The sequence below is a fragment of the Notamacropus eugenii genome, chromosome 5 (assembly GCF_028372415.1).
Source record: "Notamacropus eugenii isolate mMacEug1 chromosome 5, mMacEug1.pri_v2, whole genome shotgun sequence".
NCBI classification, from domain to species: Eukaryota; Metazoa; Chordata; class Mammalia; order Diprotodontia; family Macropodidae; genus Notamacropus; species Notamacropus eugenii.
Genome location: NC_092876.1, coordinates 424,608,646 through 424,633,947, shown reverse-complemented (window position 1 = coordinate 424,633,947; position 25,302 = coordinate 424,608,646). Strand labels below are relative to the sequence as shown.

At 38.6% G+C, this 25,302-nt stretch overlaps 2 protein-coding genes and 1 pseudogene across 4 annotated transcripts; all 3 read left to right on the top strand.

Annotated features, from left to right (window-relative positions):
* The first annotated feature begins 1 nt into the window (after position 1).
* Positions 2 to 827, top strand: KCNE2 (potassium voltage-gated channel subfamily E regulatory subunit 2). Its single transcript, XM_072606951.1, has one exon. The coding sequence runs from the start codon at positions 13 to 15 to the stop codon at positions 382 to 384; it is 372 nt and encodes a 123-aa protein (XP_072463052.1). The 5' UTR covers positions 2 to 12; the 3' UTR covers positions 385 to 827.
* Positions 828 to 2,461: 1,634 nt separating this feature from the next.
* On the top strand, positions 2,462 to 23,626 carry SMIM11 (small integral membrane protein 11). Of its 3 annotated transcripts, none has more exons than XM_072615035.1 (4): positions 2,462 to 2,530; positions 13,288 to 13,394; positions 18,898 to 19,079; positions 23,463 to 23,626. In XM_072615035.1, exons 2-3 carry the CDS (start codon positions 13,374 to 13,376, stop codon positions 19,063 to 19,065), a joined length of 189 nt encoding a protein of 62 aa, XP_072471136.1. In that variant the 5' UTR covers positions 2,462 to 2,530; positions 13,288 to 13,373; the 3' UTR covers positions 19,066 to 19,079; positions 23,463 to 23,626. The 3 variants fall into 3 exon arrangements, with proteins under 3 accessions (XP_072471136.1, XP_072471138.1, XP_072471137.1); XM_072615037.1 differs by lacking the exon at positions 2,462 to 2,530 and adding an exon at positions 2,538 to 2,568; XM_072615036.1 differs by lacking the exon at positions 2,462 to 2,530 and adding an exon at positions 2,827 to 3,037.
* On the top strand, positions 3,062 to 6,112 carry LOC140507094 (nucleoside diphosphate kinase B pseudogene; annotated as a pseudogene).
* Positions 23,627 to 25,302: the final 1,676 nt, after the last annotated feature.

Below are 25,302 nucleotides of genomic sequence, written 5' to 3'. Positions count from 1 at the left end.
TTGGTGGGGAAGATGTCACTTTTATCTAATTTAACCCAAACATTGGAAGATGCTTTCAAAAAGATCTTTGTTACTTATATGGACAACTGGCGCAGCAACACAACAGCAGAAGCAGCAGCTCTCCAGGCCAAGGTCAATGCCGAAAATTTCTACTATGTCATCTTGTACCTCATGGTGATGATTGGTATGTTCTCTTTCATTATTGTGGCCATCCTGGTGAGCACAGTGAAATCCAAGAGACAGGAGCACTCCAATGACCCATACCATCAGTACATTGTGGATGACTGGCATGAAAAGTATAAAAGTCGAATTCTGAGTCTAGAAGATGCCAAGGCTACCATTCATGAAAATGTTGATGCGGCAGCATTCAAAATGTCTCCTTGATGATTGAGAAAGACATCCACTTGCAGAAGACATGAAGTTATCATCTGCCTCTCCATCCATATATACACGTGTGTCCACTCATATGTACATGTATGCACATGTGTGTGCACTTGGTACATGTGTATATATACATATATATCATTCCAAATAAAACACAAATTTACATTTGTATTTTATCTAAGCAAACAGTATGGAAATATCAGTGTGTGTGTATGTATGCATGTTTATTCCAAGATAAAAAAAAGGAGCGAAGCAAACTGATGGCTTGTTTGAGAGAAATTAAATTCCTTCTCAGATGAAAACTTTACAGCAAGTCAAATGGTAATAGGTTAATCAAAAGGAGTGGTATCTTAATCTATGTTACTCATGTTTAGTCCAATATTTTATGCTATATACACCTTTTATTATTTAAGCATTGCAAACTTCCCACCCAGAGCAACAATAAAGTCAAATTTTGAAGTGAAAGGTCTTGTTTTGTTTTGTCTTGTTTTGTTTTTAAGATGTTGGATGGAGGAGATGTAAAGATGTATATGTAAGAGTCTTTCCTCTTGGAGCATTATGTCTTCTGAGTTTGACAAGAAGTTACAGTTCTAGTTTAAATTAAGAACATTTTTGTGTCTCTGTGAAACTAAGATATTAATTCAATCTGTCATTTATTAGTTGGATGATAAAATTTTATTCATTTGCTTATCGTTGTAATTGGGGTTTACACAGATTATATTCAGAGCTTTCCTACCTGCTGACAGCTAAGGAGCGTGACAAAAATTAGAGACAAATAGAGACAATAGAGACAAAGCTCAGAACCCTGTCTAGGGGCTCTAGCTGCTTCCTTCTGGTAATGGGCATGACTCAACACCGAGAGGACATGGTACTTGGGTTTGACAAGAAAATTCTATATGATCCCTTGATCATTTCCCCAGACCTTGACGGCAATTGGAGGATAGTATACTAGGTCAGCTAAAAGGGAGAAGCAGCTTAGATCATTCTCACCCTTCGACCTTGGTGGCATCATATAGTTCTGGAATTTGGGTGAATGGTAGAGGAAAGAGTAGCTCACAGTATCCCCTACTGGTCCCCACAAAGTGGTTATGTAGCTGATAGTATATGACAGCTAAAGCCCATGTCTTCACTTCCCTGAGCTTTACCATTGGGTTTTAGTCTGCTTCTTCTGTGTTCTCTCTTTTCCGGTCTTGATATGTTAGTGTTGGTCCTGAGATGTAGATATCCAGACTTCAAGGTTTGAGAGGTTTGGTTCTGCGTTCTTTGGTCATAGTTGATGGAAAGCATGAGGAAGAGTTAGTTAGTTAGTTAGTTAGCTAACTGGCACTAAGATTACAAACCGCCCAAAAAGGAGCCCAAGTTACTTGGATTGGCAGAAGATAGAGGCCAGAAGTTATCTAGATAGTACAGAATTGAGGGTGAGATATAACAGCTCCTATTCAGCAATCCAGCAAACTGCCTCATGTCCAGATGTTGATGACTCCAACCTCTGGGAAAACAATGGGTACTGTGAGTTGAATCTTGCAGTACTTCTTTTGGAGGATGTAGGGAAGGGTAAAGCATTTATCAAGAACCCAATGTGTCCTAGGCACTGTGCTAAGAGATTTGCCAATATTGTTGACTCTGGCAACAACCCTCACCAGGTAAGTGCTGTTGTTTTACAGTTAAGGAAACTGAGTCTGATGGAAGTTAGATGATATGCCCAGGATCACACAGCTAGTAAGTACAGAATAAAAACAAGGCCAGAAGGAAGCACAATAAGCAGGAAAGCTTGGAAAGCTACACGCTGAATTTATTTAATAAATACGTAGAAAGAAAAACGAGATGTACATCCTAGAGATGATACACAATCCTCATTTCAAAATAATATGTACGTATCTGCTCCTTTTGGGGCATTTATATTCAGAATTAAGGTAAACAGAAAAAAAGCCAAATCGCAGCTGGCTCCCCAAGCTCGGGTAAGAGGCAGGACGGTCCAGCCTAGGCAGCGGAGCACTGGGCACTCAGGAGAGGGTTGTCACTGGTGCCCCGCCCCTGCATCAGGGATGCGAGGCGTCTGTTGGGAGATGTAGTTTGAGAGCACAAGAATTCTGGGAGTTGTAGTTTAGGGGCAGTTTCCTTACGACGGGCAAATGGCTACAGAGAGGTAGGTGTAGTGAGACTTCTGAATGCTAAGGTCGGGAGGTAGGTAAGGTTGGGGGGAGGGGAGATTATTTGTCAGAATGGTCCTTCCCCTCTCCCCCCCTCAAAGGGAAGTCAATCAATCAGTCAGCTAACACTTTTCAAGCTCTATGTGCCAGGCTTAACAAAAGGCAAAAAGTGGTCTCTGCGGTCAAGCAGCCTCGTGGTATAATGGGGGTGCGGGGTGGGGGGTGAGAAGGGGAGAGCGCGCGAAGAGCCAGGCAAGGTCTCTACGGGATAAACTGGGGATGAGGCAGGGAGAGGGAAGGCATCAGCACTGAGGAGGACCAGGAAAGACTTCCCACAGAAGGGACTTGCAGGAAGCCGGGGAAGGCAGGAGTTCCGAGGGTTTGAAGCCTGGGGGACAGCCGTGGAAAATCCGCTAGTGGGGAGATGGAGTGTGCTGTGGGTGGAACTGTAAGGAGGTCGGAATTGCTGAAAAGCAGAGTAAAGGGGTCAGAAAACTGGAAACGTAAGAGTGTGTGTGTGTATGTATGTGTCTGCCTGTGTCTGTGTGTCTGTGTCTGTGTGTCTGTCTGTGTGTCTGTGTTCAGGGCTTCTGGGAATGGAAAACAGAACAAAATATAGAGTGGCAGGAAAGCTGGGAAAGGGGATATTCCAGCCTGGGGTTGGGAAGTTCTTGAGATTCTCTATGTGGGCGTGGAGAGGAGGAGATGGGAAGTATGACTGCTGAGAAGACAGAGAATCGAAAGAGGACAATAGATCGGCCAAGAGGGGTTTCGTTCATTTTCTGGACCTCTAACCTCCATTCTGAATTCCCTTTAAGAGGATAATTAATTAGACAAGCAGTTTTCAAAATTTTTTGGGTCTCTTTATACTCTTAAAAATTATCGAGGACCCCAAAGAACTTTTGTTTATATCGGTTATATTAATTGATATTTGCTGTTTTAGAAATTAAAACATTTGGGTATTATCATGAAAATAATTTTGACCCCAGGATCCCCAGAATTTCTAGCCTGGGGACTTCTAGGGAATCCCCTGAATACACTTGGAGAACCGCTATTTTAGAGTGATAGACTACTTTTGGAGTGGAAAGGGACTTCAGACATTGCAAGGAGGTTTCATTTTTTAATACTTGTGTCCCCAGGCATGTAATAGGTGTTTAATAATGATTGATTGATTGATCACCTTGTTTAGTTCCAATTATGTTAGAGATTAGGAAAGGAAGCCCAGAGATATGAAATTACTTGCCCAATTACATTTAGCATATTGTAAAAATTATTAAATTTAGAGTTAGTTTAAATCCTAGGTTTAAATCACTCTTTCCAGGACCTCAGTTTCCTAACTTGTAAAATGGACCAGATGATCCCTACGGTTCTTTCCAGCTCAAAATTTTAGGTTTTTAGACCTTTGAATGGCTCTTTTTAATAGTTTTTATGCACACAAATCTCTACCCCATCTCCACACCCAAAAAAATTTATCAAGGGAAGTGAAAGCATTGACAGTAAAACTTTTGAGGAAAGGAACACACTAACTAGTTACACACCCTCTGTAGTGGGAGTCCTGGAAGATTGTGGAGGAGGATAGTGTGGTAAAGACAGTCAGCCTAGAAATCTACTATGTAAGGCTTTAAGATATACTATCAGGAAATCTTTGTTTTAGAAGTGTGGTTGGAAGGTGGGTTGAGAAGAGTACAAGTGAATGAACAAAGCATAAAGGTTAGCTTTCGATCAAAATTCAATAAATGGAGATTTACCATGCATTTATTTAGTGCCTACTTTGTGCTAGTAATACAAAGAAACAAGTGATATATTTTCTCAAAGAGCTTAGGGGAGAATATAGTCATTTCTGACTCTTTGAGAACACATTTGGAGTTTTATTGGCACAGATACTAAAGTGGTTTGCCATTTCTTTCTCTGACTCATTTTACAGATGAGGAACTGAGGCTAGGCACTCAGGGTTAAATGACTCACCCAGGGTCATACAGTAAGTGTCTTAAGGCCAGATTTGAACTCCAGACCCAACACTCTATCCACTGTACCAGCTATGGGGAGACTATACACACACATACAAATTAGTTGAACCAAGCACAGAACCCAGAGAGCAATGAAGAAAGTGCAGATATGGCCGCCCTTGGCAATTCCATGAAAACTGAGGTTCCAAGAGAAACTGACAAAGCAGAGGAAGGGACTCCTCCAGGGGCAGAGTGTTCGGAGACAAGATTAAAAAAAACTTGACAAGCTAGAACTGTGGCTTAAATATTAAAGATAAAATTTAACAGGCATAAATATAAAGTCCCACATTTGAATTTTTAAAATCTGCTTCACAAAGATAAGATGTCAGAGGCATGGAAAGGAAGCACTTTGTATGAAAACTGTATGTGGGCCTTTGAGCTCAATATAAGTTAACATGATTATGTGACTGCTAGAAAAGCTAATTTCAATCAATCAATCAGTACACATTCATTAAGCACCTGTTATGTACCATGCACTGGGCTAAGTGCTGGGGAGAGGTAAAAGACCCTTCTGTCCTCAAGGATCTTAGTCTAATGGGGTAGACAACATACAGACAGATATATACAAAGCAAGTTAAATACTGGGTAAATCTTGGGCTACATTAAGAAATATAATTTCCAGAATGAGGGAACTAGACTAGTCTAGCTAGTCCTATTAGACCTTGCCTTATTCAGAGCCAGGCTGGAGTACTCTGTTTAGTTATATTTGAGGAAGGACACTGCTAAACTGAACAGATTTCAGAGGAGAGTAACTAGGATGATGAGAGTAAAGGAATTATGCCATATGAAAACCAGTTGAAGAAACTGGGGAATGTGTAGCCTGGAAAAAAACTGAGTGTAGGGGAAGAAATGTCATGAAGAATCAAATGATCAAGCATTAAGTTGGGATGTACTAAGTCATAATCTAGGCCAGGTAGGGAACCTGTGACCTGGAGGCTACATGTGGCCCTCTAGGTCCTCAAGTGCCACCCTTTGACTGAATTCAAGCTTCACAGAAGAAATCCCTTTAACAGACCACAACCACAGCTGTCTGTTTCTCTTGCTCTAGCCTGAGCTGCCCTGGACATGGCCAACACTGGGCACACCTTCATTGCCATCAAACCTGATAGGGTCCAGAGGGGCCTGGTTGGGGACATCATCAAACATGTTGAGCAGAAGGGATTCTGCCTCGTGGGCATGAAGTTCCTTAGGGCCTCAGAGGAACATCTGAAACAGCACTATGTTGACCTGAAGGACAGGCCATTTTTCCCTGGGCTTGTGAAATATATGAACTCAGGGCTTGTTGTAGCCATGGTTTGGGAGGGCTTGAATGGGCAGAGTGATGCTGGGAGAGACCAACCCAGCTGATTCCAAGCAAGCCACCATTCATGGGGACTTCTGCATTCAAATGGGCAGGAACATCATTCATGGCAATGATTCTGTAAAAAATGCTGAGAAGTGATCAGCCTATGGTTTAAGCCTGAAGAACTGGTCGATTTTAAGTCTTGTGCTCATGACTCGGTCTATGAAAAATGATTTTAAAAGTGGATATAGGTTGGACCTACTCTTTTTAGTAGCTGTGCTATGCATGCGTTTGTCTTCATCACTGAGTATTAGTGTGTGTGTGTATGTGTGTATGTGTGTGTAATAAAGTCTTGGAAATAAAGCAGGGGACGGGGATGGGGACGGGGCAGGCGGGGGGGGGGGAAAGAAATCCCTTTAATGAAAGGATTTGTTTTGTAAAACTTGGGCTTAGTTACAAATATGAAGAATAAACTAAACCCAACATGTAAGGAGTAATAGTAATTGTATTAGCATATAAAAGAGAATAATTAGAAATATATAATACAATATAGTTTGTGAGGGAAGGCTTCATAAAGAAGGTGGTACTTAAGCTCTTTCTTGGAGGAAAAGAGATTCTATGAGGCAGAAGTGAAGAGAAAAGGCATTCAAGGAAAAGGGGGCATAGTACAAAGAACATTAAGGTTGGAAAGGTTGGGACCAGGTTATGAAAGACTGTAAAGATAAACAGAGGCATTTAGGAAGAAGGACCTCACTTCTTCTTGATACCAGAAGGCAGAACTAGGAGTAATGAGAAAAAAATGAAAAAGTAGACTAAGTGAAGAAAGAACTTGTTAACAAAGATGTACAAAAATGATATGGGTTGTCCAGAAAAGTCATGGATTTCCCCTTACCTAGAGGTTTTCAAGGGAGTCTTGAAGTTGGGTATGTTGTAAAGCAGATCTTTCAAACATGCCTGCAAAACTCCAAAGTGTGGGTTACAATGTGATTGGGAAATATTTGATAAAATAGATAAAAATACAATGTGGCGTAATGTTAATTTGCGGTTTTCTTAGTTAATCTGTGTATCTCTTTCTATTTTAAGTTGACATGTTGTAGAGTGTTTTTGGTTAAGTGCAGGATGGACTAGCTGGCTTCTTGTTTCAGCTCCACAGTTCTATGATAATAATTCAGTTTAGCTGGAATATAGTGTGAAGGGGAGTGGAAATATAGATTTGTGCTATGTGGTGGAGAACCTTGAATGGCAAGTTAAGGAGTTAATCATAATCTGTATTCAAGGCAATAGATGGCCAGTAAATGCTATTGAGCAGGGAAGGCACCAGGGTCAGCTAGAACTGGGCAGTAGTCACATTATTTTGGCAGCTATGTGAAAAGTGGATTGAACTGGGATGATACTGGAATCAAGGAGATCAGTTAGAAGGTTTTATAAAAGGTGAAAGGCGGTGAGACTCAGAATGAAGGATGATCATAAGGATAGTGGGTTTAGAGTTGTAAGGATGTTTAGAAATCATGAAGTCCAACCCCCTGATTTTACTAGTGACCAAATGGAGCCACAGAGAGGGCACACAATAGTGTGTAGTAGTAGAATTGAGATCAGATTATTAGTTGCTTTCCACTAGATTTCTTCCCTCCTTTGTTAGGGAATAGAGGAACCCAAGTTTTGACTTTTAGTCCTCAGTGGGTAGGACTTTCACTGCCCTTCCCAAACTAACCCTTTTTGAATAAACTCAAATGGCCATCTGGGTTCTCATGGGTAGATCTGAGTTGTTGTTGGTTTTTTTAAGTCACAGAAAGCCTTCATTACCACAAAGGGAAATAAGAAGACATTGGAGATCACAAGAGCTTTGGTAGTGTATTTGGTGAGAAAATGGTGGAGGTGAGGAAGGGATGATGGGAAACCAATCACTTCCACTCTTCAGACAGGCCTGGTTGGTTCAAGGGGCTGTTTCCTGGGACTGAACAAGAGTGAATGACTTTGTGCAGCTCAGGAGTCAGCCTTGCTTTGCAGATTTCCTCAGGGAAAAGGACAAATGATGTTCAGAGAACACCAATGGCTGTAGCTATATGCCATAAAATGGAGATTAAAATTAAGCCCATGGCATCAATAAATGCATTTGTAGGTGATGCCAAGCATTGTGTGTCCTTTGCCTATGGTGAATACATTCTGCTATACTTATTGAGATTGTCTAGTTGAGACAGATATGGACAGTCCCTTAGTACACTGTTTGGTTTGGTTAGTTGGGTTTTTGGGTGGATTTGGGTGTTAAAAAAAATAAGAAATGAGCCTGAGCACATCACTGCTCTGCCAAAGAAACTTTAGTGGCTTCTTTTTGCTATGAGGATAACGAAATACAAACTCCAAGGCTTTTAAAGTCCTTCAGCCTAGTCTAGCCTAACTTGTTAGAGTGATCTCACATTAATCTCCCATACACATTCTACAGTCCAGCAAAACTGGTCTCCTTACACATGAAATTCTGTCTCCAGCCTCTTTACCTTTGTATGTCTAGAATGACTTTCCCACGTCTGCTTCATGGAACTCCTCATATCCTTCACAGCAGAGTCAGGTGGCACATCCTCCAGGGGACCATTCTCCAATTGTTAGCATTTTCCTCTTGCCTGAAATTAATCTATATTTACTCAGTATATTGTAGATGCTTACCTGTGAATGAGCAGATGGTGTTTCTCTTAGTAGGATATTAGCTCTTTGAGGGCAAAACTTTCATTTTTGTCTTTATATTCTCATGGTTTCTCTAGCAGAGTGCCTGGCACATAGAGGCATAATTAATTGACTCTTGAATTAAGTGACTTGCCCAGGGTCACACACATGGTAAGTGTCTGAGGCTGGATTTAAACTCAGATCTTCCTGACTCTAGGCCCAGCACTCTATCTGCTAAGCCACGTAGCTGTCTCCTAGTAAAATAGTGACTTGCCCAAGGTCACACTGCTAGTAAGTATCCCAAGCTGGATTTGAACTCAAGTCTTCCTCACCAGGAACATTAGAAATCATTTAGACTAACTCATTTTACAGATAACAGACTGAAACTCAGAGAAATTATTCAGTTTTCCCAACAACCAGCACAGAGTTAGTGTCTCTTGACGTGGTTCAGTAATTCTTCAGAGAAGGATGTCAGCTCATTGAGGTCAGGAGTTGGGGTGTTTTTTGTTTCGTTTTGTTTTGTTTTGTTTTGTTTTGTTTTTTACTTTGTATTTCAATCCTCTCACACAATACCTGTAAATACATACTTGCTGGATTGGATTTTGTACTGCTTCTGTGCCTTTTGCCTTAGACGACTGACTGCCCACTCTTGTCCTATACGCTTAGTTGTGACAGAACATCTCTTTGCCCTAGTTAAGATGTAACCCCTTCTTCCCCTTTTCCTCTCCCTCCCACCCACCAGTCCTATTTCATAGAGACTCTGAGCCTCCACAGGAACAAATTTGTAAGTGTTTATTATGTAGATCAGGTACTTTGCTAGGCACTGGGAATATTGACTCCAAGGAAATAGTAACTGCTATCAAGGAGTTTACATTCTAGTGGGAAACAGTGTACATGTGCAAGTTTATTTGTATGAAACATCAATGAAAACTGTAGAAACAACTTTCAATATATACTAGGCACCGTCTGATACTTTCCATCTAATATGGGTAAAAAAATCTATCACCACTGAAATAATGTGACCCCTGATCATGAATGAAAGGAAAGAGGACCTTCAGTTCTCCTTTCATGATATTTAAATAAGTTTCCCCCTCAGGGTAACCAACAAGAGTGTGCTGGGTTTTTAAATTTCTTCCATTATCTTATCTGACTTTTCAAAGTCACATGGAAACTTTTCCTTTTGCACCAGCTTGTTCTAAAGATAATCATAACCTTGAAAATCTGAATTGTGATTTTTTTGTACATGTATTTAATCTCTATATGGCATTATAATTGAAGGTTATTACAATTTCATCCATGAGGTTCACCTTTTTCAACCCAAGACCTACTTAGTGATTTTTTTAGCCTAATGATCATTGATTACATTATTTCCAAAACACAGAAGAATAAGCAAATTAATTTTTTTCTACTTTTTGTTGACAACTCTCCACATTGTTTGCTTGAATTAATTATATTAAGCGCCACTTCTGCAAAGTACCTTATGAATAAGCCTCTTTTTTCCCTCTGAAGCTATGCTGGTTTAGAGTTATTCCCTTTTGGGTTTATGTCTTGGGCATCCTTACTATTTCTAGAGTTTTGATTTTTTTCTTTCTAATCTCATTTTTAATATCTCCTCTTTTGTGCTTATTGTAGGTTATTGAATCTCTTTTATAACAAAGTGATAAAAAGTTTCATTAATTTGCTAATGATCCTGTGGTACCATTGGCATGAGGCTCTGTTCTGTCTTTAGCTTGTATATATATCACATTCTCTGTCTTCCTACAGTGAATATCACTTTTGTGGATTAGGAGTATAGAATTATTTTCAGTAAAATTTTAGTCTGATCTAATTTTTTCTCTGCACACATTTTGAGGCTCATATACTATCAGAGCATAAAATGACTGACATCTGCTTAATCAAAATATTAGGAAGGCAAATATGCTGTAAAAAGAATCATATAATACATTCTACAGTTAAATAATGATTTTGGGGAGGTATTCTGTGCAGTTTTGAATAATCCATGCTGCTGATCCCTCTTACTATGCTGTATTGAAGCTTTCTTTTGACTGCAAGTTGCAAACCAGCCACAAAAATAGAGACCCCAGGACCAAGCACTAGCCTTTCCTCTATTTTGACCCTGACTACTACTTTCAAAATAAGAATTATTGTTACATAGGAAGAAAATTCTAGGACGAGTTCTTAACCTTTTTGTGTGTCCCTTTGACAATCTGGTGAAGGCTATTTTATCCCTTTTGAGAATAATTTTTAGTATAAATGTTAGCTACTAAATTTACAAAATAAAATACATAGATTACAAAGGAAACCAATTATATTGAAATAGTGACCTATATATTTTTTAAAACCAAGCTATTAGATCCTAAATAAAGACTTCTTGTCCTAAAAACAAGCTACATATTTAAAGTGCCATGTTTGTTCATCCCCAAAGTTGAGCCACCAATAGTCATTGGTTAAAAAAGCTAACCGTTCAAGTCTGTACAGAAATCCAAGTTTAAAAACTAGTACATAGTATAAAAATAAAGATTTTTTTTGTTTAGGTTTCTATGCTGGTTTGTATTCCCTTAGGGATCTGGCTGAGGAGTAATCAATAATTTGGAGTGGGAGGTAATTAAAAAAGCTTAAAATCAGGGATCATGTATTTATCAGGTGCTTTAATGGCTTTGAGGTATGTGTATGTGTATGTGTGTGTAACAAACAGAAAAAAGTTAGCAGTGAGGCTTACAATCATTGATCATAGAGCTGCAAAGGGCCTGAGATATCTTCTTTTATACCCTGTTTCACATAGCTAGAAAATTAGGGCCCAGCAAAGAGAAGTAACTTACCCCCAAAATCACAAAACAAGTGTCAGATCTAGGATTAGAATCCAGATTTTCTAAACAAATTCTATGTCTCAGTTATGATAATGGTGGTGTGTCATAGTCCTTCCCACCCCTTTTCCCCCACTGCTTCCTTGGGTCTTAGGAAGAACCCTAAATATGTATTGACATCTCAGGACAACCATATGCATCCTTCTCTTTGGTCTTCCCCATTCCTTCTAGACATTACTTGAAATCAAAACATCTAAGACTTGATAATAGGAGACTTGATAATAGGAGACTTGAAAAGCAGGAAACAAAAGAACAGTGCATAAAATAAAAAACAGGAGGTGCTGAGTGAGAAGCAAATTTTAATCACCACCTCCTATTTTCACTTTATTGTTGGAAGTGATAATGTTTAATATAAAATTTTGGAATAATCTCTTTGTTCTCTCTGAAGTAAACTCAGAGAGTGCCTCTTCCTATGTCAGCAAAAGCCAGCCAAGGCCGTCTCTACACTCCTTAAGGAGACCTTTAACCTAAGACACTATATCTTGAATAATAAGACTTTCCTTTGATGAATAATGAGACTTTCCTTTGATGAATCTTATTATCTATAGACACATACTATGTTATGAATAATGGGACTTTCCTTTGATCTATAGGCACATACTATGTTATGGTGTATTAATGATAAAGAAAATATAGACATCTTAGATCATAATTTCTATTGAACATTGTTTACCCTTTCCTATGTCAATTATCTGTTTAAGGGAGGAAGCCTGCCACTTACTAGTGGTGGGGTTTCTTTCCTTATCACCGAGACATATGCTTACCCAGCTTGGAATCTCAAGGCCTGACTAACATTGCTTTGTTAATTGTCCTGTCTTACTGAATTTATGATTTGCTTAATTAGGAGAGTTTCTTTCTCATGGCAAAATGTACTTAAGACAGATGATTTCTGTACTAGATAGTCAGAGTCACCTCTGACTCCATAGCGCTATGTAACTGTTTTCTTTATAGGGAATTGATCAATTAATTAATTAAATCACAAAATGTATGCATTTAGCCATGTTGCCTTTTCTCTAACCAAGTTTTCAGGTCAACAGAAGGCATGTAAATCTTCAGTCAAGACTGCAATGAAACCCCCTCACTTCTAAGGACATTCTTAACGAACAGCTGCAGTCAGGATCTGCATTCAGAAAGGGCGGAGCCTGTCTTGGGCTTATACAATTGATACTTACTTAAAACCTGTCCATTTCTGGCCAAACTGTCATTGGTTCTGTTGCTGTCAGTCAGCTCCTTATACCAGGCTCTCCTTGAGAAAAATGCTTCCAGAATGATGTAGCATATGGTATTTCCCTTTGGGAAATTGAGAGATCCAAAATGAATTAAGAGAGACGAAGTGTTTCAGGAGGAGGTTTTTGTGTCATGAAGTCCCTTCTCAGAATAATATCTCTGCTGAAGATTACAAAATGAACAATTATATTGAAATACACTTATCAAATTAGTTTTTTTTTTAAAAGTTCACAAAGGGACAGCTAGATAGCACAGAATACCAGCTGTGGAGTCAAGAGGACCTGAGTTCAAATCCACCCTCAGACACTTACTACCTGTGTGATCTTGGGCTAGTCACTTAAACCTGATTGCCTCAAAAAAAAAAAAAAAAGGTTCACAGATACCAGGTTAAGAACCCCTGGGAAAGAATCCTCTGGTTTAGGGGACAGAATATTAGACCTAAAAGTTAGGAACACAGGTTCAAATCCTGTTCCTTCCAGTTATAAGTCATATGAACTTAGGTCTTTTGGTAAACTCTTTTTAGTTTATTTTGCTTGTAAACTTCCTGAGCTTCAGTTAATTTCTATGGAAACTGGGGTCAGTAATGCCTATAGTGTCTCCTTCAGGTGGTAGTTGTGAGACTTCCATCAGAAAAGTATGTCAGTTGTTTTGCAAACTATGTAATTCTATGTAACTGTAGTTATTGTTGGTAAATTAACTGTCCTTTGTTGTTTCTCCAGATAAGTGGGATCTGCCTCCTTTTCTCTGCTTCCTTTGTCCTCTCCTGGTGACCTCTAGCCAGGAGCAGTTTTACAATTGATCCAATATGCAGGACCCCTCCTGGAAGGTAAGGAGAATTTTGAACATTCAAAAATTTGGACTGGTGCTTTAGACATATCTGTGGTAGCAGAGCACAAAAAAAAAGTTGTAATAAAAATCTAAACCACAGAATTTTCATCACCCAGTGGCTGATGGGTAAAACTGGTCCTAGTGCAAACTCGAGTTTGAACTGGCAACCTGAAAGACCCAGAAAGCTTGTAACTGGTTATTACTGCCTATACCAATTGACTGGGGTCCATTATCACTAATTAAAAAAAACAAAAAGGTTATGGGAAGAGAAGAAATTCTTATGAAGATAATAGTTTTCAAAGAAAGGTGATTAACCTATGAGATGCCATATAGAACAAGGTGTAGTAGACAAGACCCAAATTATATGGCCTATTTTAGTAGGAGCAATAAAGGACTGTGTGGAAAGATTTTCCTCCTTAGTACCACCTACATGGATAAGATCACTTTTAAACATGGGAGAATTATGTCTATAGTGGCTAAGCCAGATCTCTGTGTCTCTATTGGGATGTCATATTAATATCTCAGGGAACTGACAATTCTGGAAACATAGTCTTCTTACTTAGTGAACATTTTAAAACTGAAAGTAGACAGTATTGCCAGATTAGAATTTTTCCCCCTTTTTGTAGGAAGTATAAGTAAAGTCCTGAATGTGCGACAAGGGCAAGATTGCCCTATTCTTAAAAGTTGTATTTTGAGAATGGTCATATTCAATTCACTTTCTCCTCCCAATAAAGCTCATAGCTTTAGGTTCTATAGATCATATGCAGTAGGAAAAACATTTAATGGAATTCCAGAATCTCAGAGCTAAAAAGGAAATTCACAGACTTTTTTGATTCATACCTAAAAACGAATTCCCTTTGGCATCTCTGACAAATAATCATTCAGCATTTGCTAAATGGTCTCCAGTGATGGGGAACCCATTGTCTCCAGAAGCCAATGAGGCATCATGTTGTAGTTGTTAAGAGTACTGTGCATATGGTCAAGAAGACCAGAATTCTGATCCTGATTTATTCAATTAATAGCAATGTCATCCTGGACAAATACTGTCACTTATCCTCAGTTTCTTCACCATTAAAGGAAGGCATTGTAATCAGTGATCTCCAAAGTTCTTTCTAGTTTTAAATCTCTGATCCTATATCTCCCAAGGCAGTAATATGGAGCACTTAATGATGGAACTCTATTTGTTAGGAAGCTTTATCTTATGTCAAACCTAAATCTATCTCCAACTTCTTCCTATTGCTCCTAGTTCTGTCTCTAGGGCTAAGCAGAATACGTCAGATCCCCCTTCACATAACAGCTCTTCAAATACTTGAAGGCAATTGTAGTGTCCCACTATCTCTGCTCTTCTCCAGGATAAATATCCCCATTTCTTTCAAGTGTTTTCCCTTATGTTTGTGATATTGATATCTAACCAGCTTTTAGGGTATGAGAGCTATAAGTCCTTAGGAAATGGTGATATTCTGTGTCAATGTCTTTTATTATACCTATTTCTCATTTTTTAGAATCAGTAGCTTATTTAAATAGGTCAAGTTGGAGTCTCCCAATTAATGATCCTATCATTTTTATTCCATCTTACGTTTTCTAAACAGGTAGCAAATTCAGAAAGGACTCCCACAGACAGTTCTGTCAGTTATAATATAACATAATTTTCAAATCCCACTTATTGTATTTGTTGTAATAGGATTTGACCTGTATTTGAAATATTTATCATAAAGTTCATTTTTATAAGATGGGACCCATCCACAATCAATCTGTAGGAAATTGTCTTATCAAAAAGGGCCATTTACCCCGAGACTTTTATGGAGCAGGGAGATTAATTTTGTTGAGGGAAAAAATTATTGGGATGAGGACAGGAATGCCAATGTTTCTAATTAGGATATAAAAATATTTGAATGAAAACCTACATAAAATGTTCAAAACCATTGTTCAAATCTTAATATAGAATCATAAAATGTTGGAAATGGAAGTAACTTTAGAGAATATTTAGTCTAACCTTGTCATCTTAGAGATGAGAAAAGAGGTCCAGTGAAGAAATTAGAAACTAGTAGATAGTTTTTACTAGAAGTTTTCAAGCAAGGACTGGATCAGTTGTTAGGTACAATATGCACAGTATTGTCTGGTTTGGGCATGATTTCAACTAAATGGCATTGTAGGTCACTTCCAGCTCTTGAGATTCTCTGTTTCTATGAAAGGTCTAAGGTGTGTCAACCAGACCAGAACCAGTCCTTAACCTGTAGGTGTCTGGAGCCAAACAAAGCAGGCTGGAGACAGGCCAGTTAGGAATTAAACAGAAGTTTGATTTCAAAGTGAGGAAAACACTTGCAAGTAGAAGTCCTCCTGGGAAGGAGGGCTTATGGCTGTAATAGCAAGGACCCTGGCATACACAGGAGGGTCTGCTGTACAGATTCTTAGATCTGCTTTTCTAAAAGGAAAGCAACTTTTGAGGGATTAACAATCTACTTTAATCAAGCACATATATCATTCATGTAGTTCAGGGGAAAAGTCAGCACTCTGAACTTCAGAGAAAATACAAACAGAAATTACAAACAGAAAGACCAACAGACAGGGCTTCCACCGGTCTGATCATAGACAGTACATATATCATTACCAGAGAGAGAAGCACTAACATCTGGGTTTTCAAAGCCAGGTTGCTTCTTAAAACTACTGCCCAGATTCTCATCTGGCACACGAACCGTCTTCCGAATAATAAGCCCAAAGCAAAACCTCACCTTAGAGTATATGTACTCTTTTCAGGGCTGGAGGGCATGACTCATTAGAAATTACGGTGTCTGAGGCCTATTAATGGGTGGGGAAGATCTTTAACTCTTTCCCCCACCCACCATTAACCTTACTTTAACCTTACAGTGCTAGAGTAGGGTTTTTAATTATAAAAACCACAAAATGATGCGACCCAGCAGTCATTCTTTGGTCTTGAGTAAACAGTTCCCACAGCAGGCCTACTCTTGCAGGTATTTTGGGGACAATACTGGTGTTCTTGGGTCCTGTAGGAATCATTGAACCTGATGATTGTCTCAAGTGTTAAGGGTCATTGAGTCTTGTGATCATTCAGTGGAGTACAGAACCAGAGTTAGCATGGCAGAAACAAGCGTATAGCAGCTGGTTTGGTTGACTTAGTGGTTACAAGCACGGGAATTGTTCAGTTTCAGGAGATATGACTGATCGCTTTCTGTTATAGTATATTGGCTGCAGTTCTAGCTCTCTAGTCAGGATCCCCTGGGAAATAGAGCTAAATAGTTAAAATAGTGAATCCCAATTCTGCGGTTTTGCTGTGTCTGAGATCATCCAGAGGTTGAGTGCAAAAGAATGTTGTTATGCCAAATTCAGGGCACAGATTGCTTGCTGTGCCTTAGCTCTGAAAACAGGATGTCTCCTAATATCTTGACAGGTGCAATGCAAAATTTCAGAAGGAAGAAATTACTTTCATCTGGGAGATTATGGGGACTAGGGAGGGCTTTATGGAAGCCATCCCTGAGTTTGGCTTTAAAGGATGGGAGGCAGCAGTAGGAGCTGCGATACAAGGAATGGTATGAGTAAAGACATAGAGAAGAAGGAAAGTAGGCTAAGATGGAGGACAGGGAGCATTTCAGTTTGACTAAAACTGAAAGATGGTTGGAAAGGTAGATTGGAGCCAGACTGAAGATTTCCTTGAATCAATCAGAAGTTTATCCCTTATTTAATAGACAGTGGGAGTCACAGGTTTCTTGAAAAAAAAAGATGACATGATCTATACTGCATTAGGAAAATCATGTAAGCTATAGTGATAGACTGAGTAGAGAGAGTATGGAGTATGAGAATGAAGACCAGTTTGAAGGCTCTTACAGTAATCTAGAAGATAAGAAAGGAGGACTTGAACTCCTACAGTGAGAAGAGGAGCCAGATGTGAGAGATATTACACAGACAGAAGCAGACAGAGTCATAGATGATTCTCAGATTATGAGTTTGGGTCATTGGGAAGATGGTGCTGTTATCCACAGAAATTGAAAAATTAGAGGGAGATGCAATTTGGGGGGAGAAGATGATAACTCCTTTCGGTTGTTTGAAGTTGTCATATTGAAAATAATTATTTAGATTTGTTCTGCATGGCTTCACTGTGCTGACTCAGAACTACTGAGAAACAGATTTTGGCTCGATATAAGGAAAACATCTTAATTAGTTATTTAAAAAATTATGCTTCAGGAGGTAGCAGGTTCGTTTTCTAAATACAGATCTTCAGAACATTGTATGATCACTTATTGGGGTTATTGTAGAGAGAATTTTCAATCAGATTGGACTAGATCCTTTCAGGTATGATATTTTCTGTGACTTTCTTAAAGTTATCCAACTATCTAGTGTCAGGGACATATTTTTTGCCACTCACTTTCATTTCCTAAATGAAATTTTCCTTGAACCATTGCTATATATATGAGTAGAATTTTGCTATAAAACCAACTCTTTATTATCTCCCTTTTAACACATGATAATCAAGGGTGCTCTAGGATTGGAAAGTTTGGATAATTAAAATCCATAATTAAATCTCCAGACCTCATTTAAATCAGTAGTATAAATCTCTTCAATTACATGATTTTCTCTCATCATTTAATAGATAGCTTAATTGACACACCTAAATGATACAGTGGATAGAGTGTGGGACTTGGAGATAAGAAGACCTAAGTTCAAATCCTCAAACATTTGCTAGCTTGTGTGGCCAAGTCACTTACTTGCTCTCTGCCTCAATTTCCTCATCTTTAAAATGAGGATAATAATAGTACTTACATCCTTGGGTTTCTGAGAAGACCAAATGAGTAGGTAAAGTGCTTAGCAAACCTTAAAGATTTACGTAAATGCTAGCTATTACTATTCTCTTTATCCTCAAGTGGAAATATTAATTAGCCACCGGAAGAAAAAGGAAACTATACCATTGTAGACCTTGAGACCCCTTTGAGTCATAGGGTAAATTTAGGGTTGGACCTTCCAACTTGTACCTTACACTTACAGACCACTAATCCAACATTCTCTTTTTACAGATGGGAAACTGAATTTCAGAGGGATGACTTGTCATTCCTCCACTCTCACCCCCCCAGGTTTTGAACCCCAGGTCCTTTGAGCCACAATCCAGCATGATTTCCACTGTTCCACATAATCCAATGCTTGATTTCCTATGGTAGGCCACAAGAATGAAAATGACTTGTCCAAATATGACAAAGGTAGCCAGTGGTAGAGCCATGATTCTAGCCCTGGTGTGTGACAACTATGTTTTTCTCTAGGCAGCATCCCATATACTGTGGTGCTTCTAAAGATTGTGTACCACAAACTGAATGGTCAATGTAGTAAGCACAGGTTGGCCATATTAATAACTGTGCATATGTGAATATTAGGGGGTCATATATGAGGCCAGCAGCAAGGATAAACTGAGGAATGTGCAAGCAACTAGTCATAGTTATCAAGAGAAATGCCAAATAACACCTACAAAACACTCAAAAATGACTTCTGTCTTCTCTAAGGCTTTGGAAAACTTGCCTCTTCTGCTTTACATTTTGATCGCAAAATCTATAATTCTTTGCTTGGCATTTGCTGGAGCCAAAATGTGGCAGAGGAAAAGACTGGAAGCACAAAGGCAACAGAAACTGGAGGCCACACAGAAAAAAACTATTGAGAAGAAAAATGAATGACGTGTCTCCCAGAGGTACTTTGAACTTTTCTGGTGTGTGATCCATATAGCCAGTAAATGTGTTTGCAAAAGACTTGAAACTTAGTTACTCAAACCGTTCTACTACATTGCCACATGGCCTTTGGCAGTCTTAGTACTCTTAGGGGAGCTGCTTTTGTTTCTTCGTATTTAAAGTGGGTTTTTAGTCTACTCTACATTGTGGAAATACTGAGAAACAAGCTATTTGTTATCACATTTTATAGGTATCTCTAGCAACAAAATTTCCCCTAAACTTATTCAGATTAAAAAGAAAATGACTTAAGCAACAATTTTCATGCAGTGAGTTCTGGAAATATGTTTTGAATTCTTTCTTTCCAAGCTGAAGAATAATATCTGTTAAAGCTCTTCCAAGCCAGAGTTCCATTACAACAGTATTTAATAAACATTTATTAAGTACATAACTATGTTAAAATTATAGAGGGAGGTGTAGCAGAATAGATAGAGACTTGAAATTCTCCTTCGTCTTCATTGATTTTAGCACTTGTCTCACAGTCTTTGTCTTCACCACAACTCCTGCCCTCATGATGGGGAATGTCAACATATATATTGATGCTCCCTCAACTACCATAACTTCCCAGTTCCTCAGTCTACTCAGTTCCCGTGATCTATTCCTGCATACCAACCCAGCTACACAGACAGGAACATACCCCTGATTTTGCCACCACTCCACACCATAATCTTTTTTAATTTCATCTTTCCTTATGCCTTATGATCCCTAACTGTTCTTCATCCCACCATCACATCCAGTCTCTTCATTCATCAGTCTTTCCCTGGTCTATCATTCTTGCACTGACTACAATTTACTTTTTTTTGCTATCTTGATCTTTTAGTGAATCAGTTAAAATCTACAGTATTAACTTCACTCAAATCCCTTGCCCCCTTTCCATCTCACCAGTCAAGTCTTGGACTACTCCCGCCATCTTCCTCCTTCACTCTTGTTTATGTGCTGCTGAGCAGAGCTGGAGGAAATCATGAAACTGTGCTGACTGGGTCCTCTACAACTTAATGCTGCATAATCCCATTTGGGCTCTTAGTGCAGCAAGGCACTTTTATACCTCCCTAATCAATTTGTTATCCCACTCACCACAACGGCTATTCCAAACCTTTTCATCCTTTGTTAAATCCTCCCTCCTTTTCAGTTGGGGACCTTGTCCCATAATTTCCTGAAAAAAAATTGAAGTGATTTTCTGAGAGCATTCCCATCTATCTCCTTATATCACTCAGATATTTTTCCCTCAGAGTCTCCACCTTCACTCCTCTTTTTTGTGAAGAGGTCATGTTCCATGCCAAAGCAAATCCTTTTATATATATATATATATATATACATACACACACACACACACACACACACACACACACACATATATACACACACATTATATATATGTACACATACATCTTTGACTCCACCATTATCTAGTCTGCTCCCGCAAATTGCCCCCTCCCCCCACTGTTATCCCCACACCCACTGTCTCCAATCTTCAATCTCTCTCTGTCTACTGGCTCCTCTACTATCTACAAACAAGACCATGTCTCTGCCAACCTTAACTTGATCCTACTTGATGCATCTTTGATTCTACCATTTTATACTAGTATCCCCTTAGCTACTGTCTTTTAAGTCTCCTACTCTTCTTAGATAAATTCCTTGAGAAATTGTCTGCACTAGCTGCCTCCATTTCCTAGCTTCTCACTTTTTTGTAAACCCTCTGCAATTGGGCTTCCAAATCCATCATTCAATGGGGACTGTTCTGTCTTCAGCTACCTCTTTATTATATCCTATAGACTGTAAACCTTCATCTTTTTGACCTCTTTGCAGCCTTTGACAGTCAATCACTCTCTCTTCTCTAGGTTTTGGTTATGCTGCCTTTTTTGGGGTTCTTCTCTTACCTAAATGCTCCCTCTCTGTTTCCTTTACTGGATCCTCATCCAGGTATTATTCACTAACAAAGTGTGTCCTCCAAAGTTCTATTCTGGGCCCTCTTTTCCCTCTATGCTATATTGCTTGGAGGTCTCATCAACTCCCAATGATTCAGTTATTATTTCTATGCAGATAATCTATATATCCAGAACTAATCACTCTCTCTAGCTCATATTCTGTATCACTGTGTTTATCCTTCATTTTCAAAGAAGACCATGACATCAGAGAAATGACATGACTTGCACTTGACTTTGTTTTGAGTGAGGGAGGGCTGTGCAGGTCACTAGCCTCACTATCTCCTCCTGAGCCATCTGGATCCAGTGACCAGATATTCATCAGGATGACTGGAGAAGGTCCAGGATGCACTGGGAGACCTTGGCCTATTCAGGTACTCACTTAGAGTGAGGTAACGCCCATTCAGTGAATAGGCCTCTTTAAGAAGTGATCAGGGAATGGCCCCTTTAATAAGCAAAAGAAAAAAACAAGTAAATCAAACTGGGAGGGAAAGAGCTGCATTTTAGACATCTCAACCCGGATCTTCCAGAGGCATCTCAAACTAATTATGTTCAAAATAGAACTCATCTCTCTCCCCCCACAGACACACACCCTCTTTCCTATTACTGTTGAGGAATGACTATCCCTCCAGTCATCTAGACTCATATCCTCAGTCTCTCCCTTGCATTTATCTCATATCTAATCTATTATCAAATACTGTTCTTATCTTCTTAACATCTCTAATTTCTCCACTCACTCCCTAGGCCAGGTCCTCTTCACTTCTCTATTAAACTAACAAGCTCCTTCCCCATTCCAATCTACTCGTCACTTAGCTGCCACAGTGATATTCTTAAAGTGCAAGTCTGCCCATGTCATCTCCCCCTACTTAATAAACTCCAGTGTCTTCTTATGACTTCCAAGATAAAATATAAAATCTTTGGCGTTTGGAGCCCTTCACAGTCTGAACACTTTCTATTTTTCCAATCTTTATACACTTTATTTTCCTCTATGTACTACATATGATTCCATGCACTGTCTTTCCCTCCAGCCTGGAATGCTCTCCCCTCCACTGACTCCTTGATTCTCTGGCTTCTTTCAAGACTTAAGCTCAATTAATTAATTAATTTTAAAAAAAGACTTAAGCTCAGATTTTTCCTTCTCTAGGAGGTCTCCCCTGGTCCCATCCCCTCAACCTCCAGCCCCACTGTTGGTGCCTTCCCTGTGAGATCACCTTCCATTTACAGTGTGTGTATCTTGTGTTTACAGTTCCTAGCATTTTTCTGTCATTAGACTGTGAGCTCCTTGAGAACAGAGACTATGATTTTTGCCTTTCTTCCTATCATCGCCACCTCACAGAGTGCCCAGAAAGTAGTAAACAGTAAATGCTTCCTGACTAGTTGACTGCTTTGGCATCAGGAAAATCTGAGTGTTGTCCTATTTTTGCTACATTTTGGCTGTATAACCCTGGAGAAATCACTTACCTTTCAGTGCTCCAGGTCATTCTCTGAGACTGTAAATTGCAGAGAAGATTGCTGGCCTCTTTGGTAAAGGGAGTTTCCTTTATTGGTAGAGGAAATTTCCCCACAGGTCTGTTTAAAAAAAATTGTGCCCTACTATGTCCTCATACTGGGGATACAAAAATGAATCCAGTATCCTAGTCAGCCACCTATCTTAGTTACCTCTTAATAATATTTATTTTTGCTGCTCCCATCATCATGAAATAAGTTATCTCCATCTCCTAACTTTAAAAAATCTATTTAAACCATGGCTTATATGAAAATGTGTTTAATAAGAATGTACGTGTAGAGCCCATATAAGATTGCATGCCGTCTTTGGGAGGGAGCAGGGAGAAAACTTATGGGAGTGATTGTTGAAAATTGAAAACAAATAAATTTGAAAAAAATATATCAAAAATTAAAAATATACTTAAAATGATTAACTGTTTAATGACTTAAAACCAGTTGGAAGAACTTGAAATACAGATATGTGGAGAGAATGTCATAGACATACTGTGTACTTGTGTTCAAGATGTAATTTTATCCTGTAGTCTCTTTTCAGCGAAGAAGAGGAATTCACAACAGGTGTGGGAATATAAACACTTACTATTTAATCAATAAATTCCCACAAACCTCAGAAGTTAAAGAACAAGAAAAGTAAAGAAAAGTTTGAATTGTAAAAACACTGGCTTCAAAATGGCAGGCGTTAGTTATTTTGTGTTTCTCCTACAGTTTTTCAAAGATTAGCTAATGACGTTTTAAATAAATGGACAATTTTTGAGGAAACAATTTGCAAAGAAAACAACCCATATCCGCCAAGATATATGTTTCAGGTTTCTATTTGTTAGATGTTTTAAGGGACTGAATTTTAGATGTAAAGTAGAATGTGGGAAATGATAGTGACTATTTTTTCCAAATACTGACCAGTCTTTTTAAAACATTTCTTTCTAGATTGTGCAAACTGTCTGGTGATTTGGATAGACTCCAAATTCTAGGAGTTTGGTGTGTCAAGGGAAAATATCCTCACGTGTAACTTTAACTTAAAACAGTGTGTAAGTTTGCATATGCTTTATTAGGAATTGGCATCTAATTTACATATTAAAATGATTTTCTCAGCTTGTTGTCTGTGAACTTCTGCATACTTAGAAATCGTCATGGGTGTTGGAACTGGGAGGGTCCTTCAAGTCCAATATCCTCGTTAAAGCTTTTTAAAATTATATCAATGTAGTTTGTTTTTAATCTCACTTTCCTTTGGGAACATAGCCTTCCCCTTTTCCTCTTTCCATTGAGATATCCCTTATAATAAAAAAAAATTTTTTTAAACTGAAGTGGGAAGCAGTTTAATAAAGCTAGCGTTTCTAAATTTCCAACAGAAAATAAACTTTAGGATTTGGGAATGAGAAATTGGAATTCTCCTAACATTTTATGTGGTTTTACATGACAGTGAGTGACCACAATAATAAACAGTGAATCATTTTTCTGTGAACAAGGTTATACTAAAAAGTTTCAGAGGTTTTTCTTTAAAAAGAAATGATAGACAGTCAATCCTCAACTTCCACTGAAGTAATATTTTTAGAAAATGGCATGAAAGTAAAAAAATGTGATTACTGATAAACTGAACCTATAGGAAATATGTGGTTAGGTTCCTGTGACCCCCCAAATCTGTAATATTTCACTAAAGAATGCTGAAAATGCACTTTTCTCCATATAATTCTTTATAACAAAGCATTACTTCTGATAATATGTACTTTTCCTAACACAGTAACCATGAAATAACCTATAAATGTAGGGGAGAAGAGACAGAACAAGAAGAGGGAGGGGCCCAAATTTCAGAGGAACCCTGAGATAATAAAGGGAAAGGGGCACCAGTTGCCATCTCCAGTCTCCTTTTGGTTCCAAGGTTGGACTGTTCCCAGTAAAAAGCCCATGCCTTGGGTGGGTCCCTGACCCCTAGTCAGAGCTCAGAACTCTCACCAGCAGCTGTGCTTTCTGGGGGCCAGACATGGCCCCACTGCAGCATCCTGCCATGCTGGTAAGCCAAGATGTTTGGGAGCTCCATGGCATGGGCAGTGAGGGGAGGTTCAAATGGTCACTGGAGGGCAAGACAGTGGAGACCATCATCTGCTTTACCCACAAACTTAGCTGCTTTTTCATTTGTTTCAATTCGCTCGTCACAAAACTTGAGGGCGACTTTAACACTTTCCAGAGCAGATTCACAATGACTTTTACAAGTACTTTCCTCCTTTTTGCAGATATAAACTTGTCTGTCATTGCGCCCAGAGGCTGTACATAGTTGTGAATGTGCTCAGTTGCCCACATGAAAGTGAAAATGTTATTAATGCTATTAAGCAAATGCTGAAGTCACACAAGTTAAACTCAAAGGAATGTTGAAGATCATAAATAATAAAATTTATGACATATAATTATATGTATATTATATAATTAGGTGTTACATATAATTATATATTATAAACTAAATTATAAACTAAAATTTTGTTGCAATGATCGAAATCATATCTGGCAATGACCTGATTGCCTTCCTTTATTTTTCTCAAAATACTTTCAGCATTCTTTATACTCTTTACTCATCACTATGGATATTGAAAAAAATTACTTAATAAATAAGGAATATTGTATAGTTGCACCTTCCATATTGTAGGAGTTAGGAGTATGGCACCCTTTCCATCTGGAAAACATGTAAAAGTTTTTGGCCCTTTCTTGTACCACAGAAGTCCAATTTTTTCTTTCTTTTTTTCTTATGGTTGTTTACTGTACCTTATTGTAAAATTTG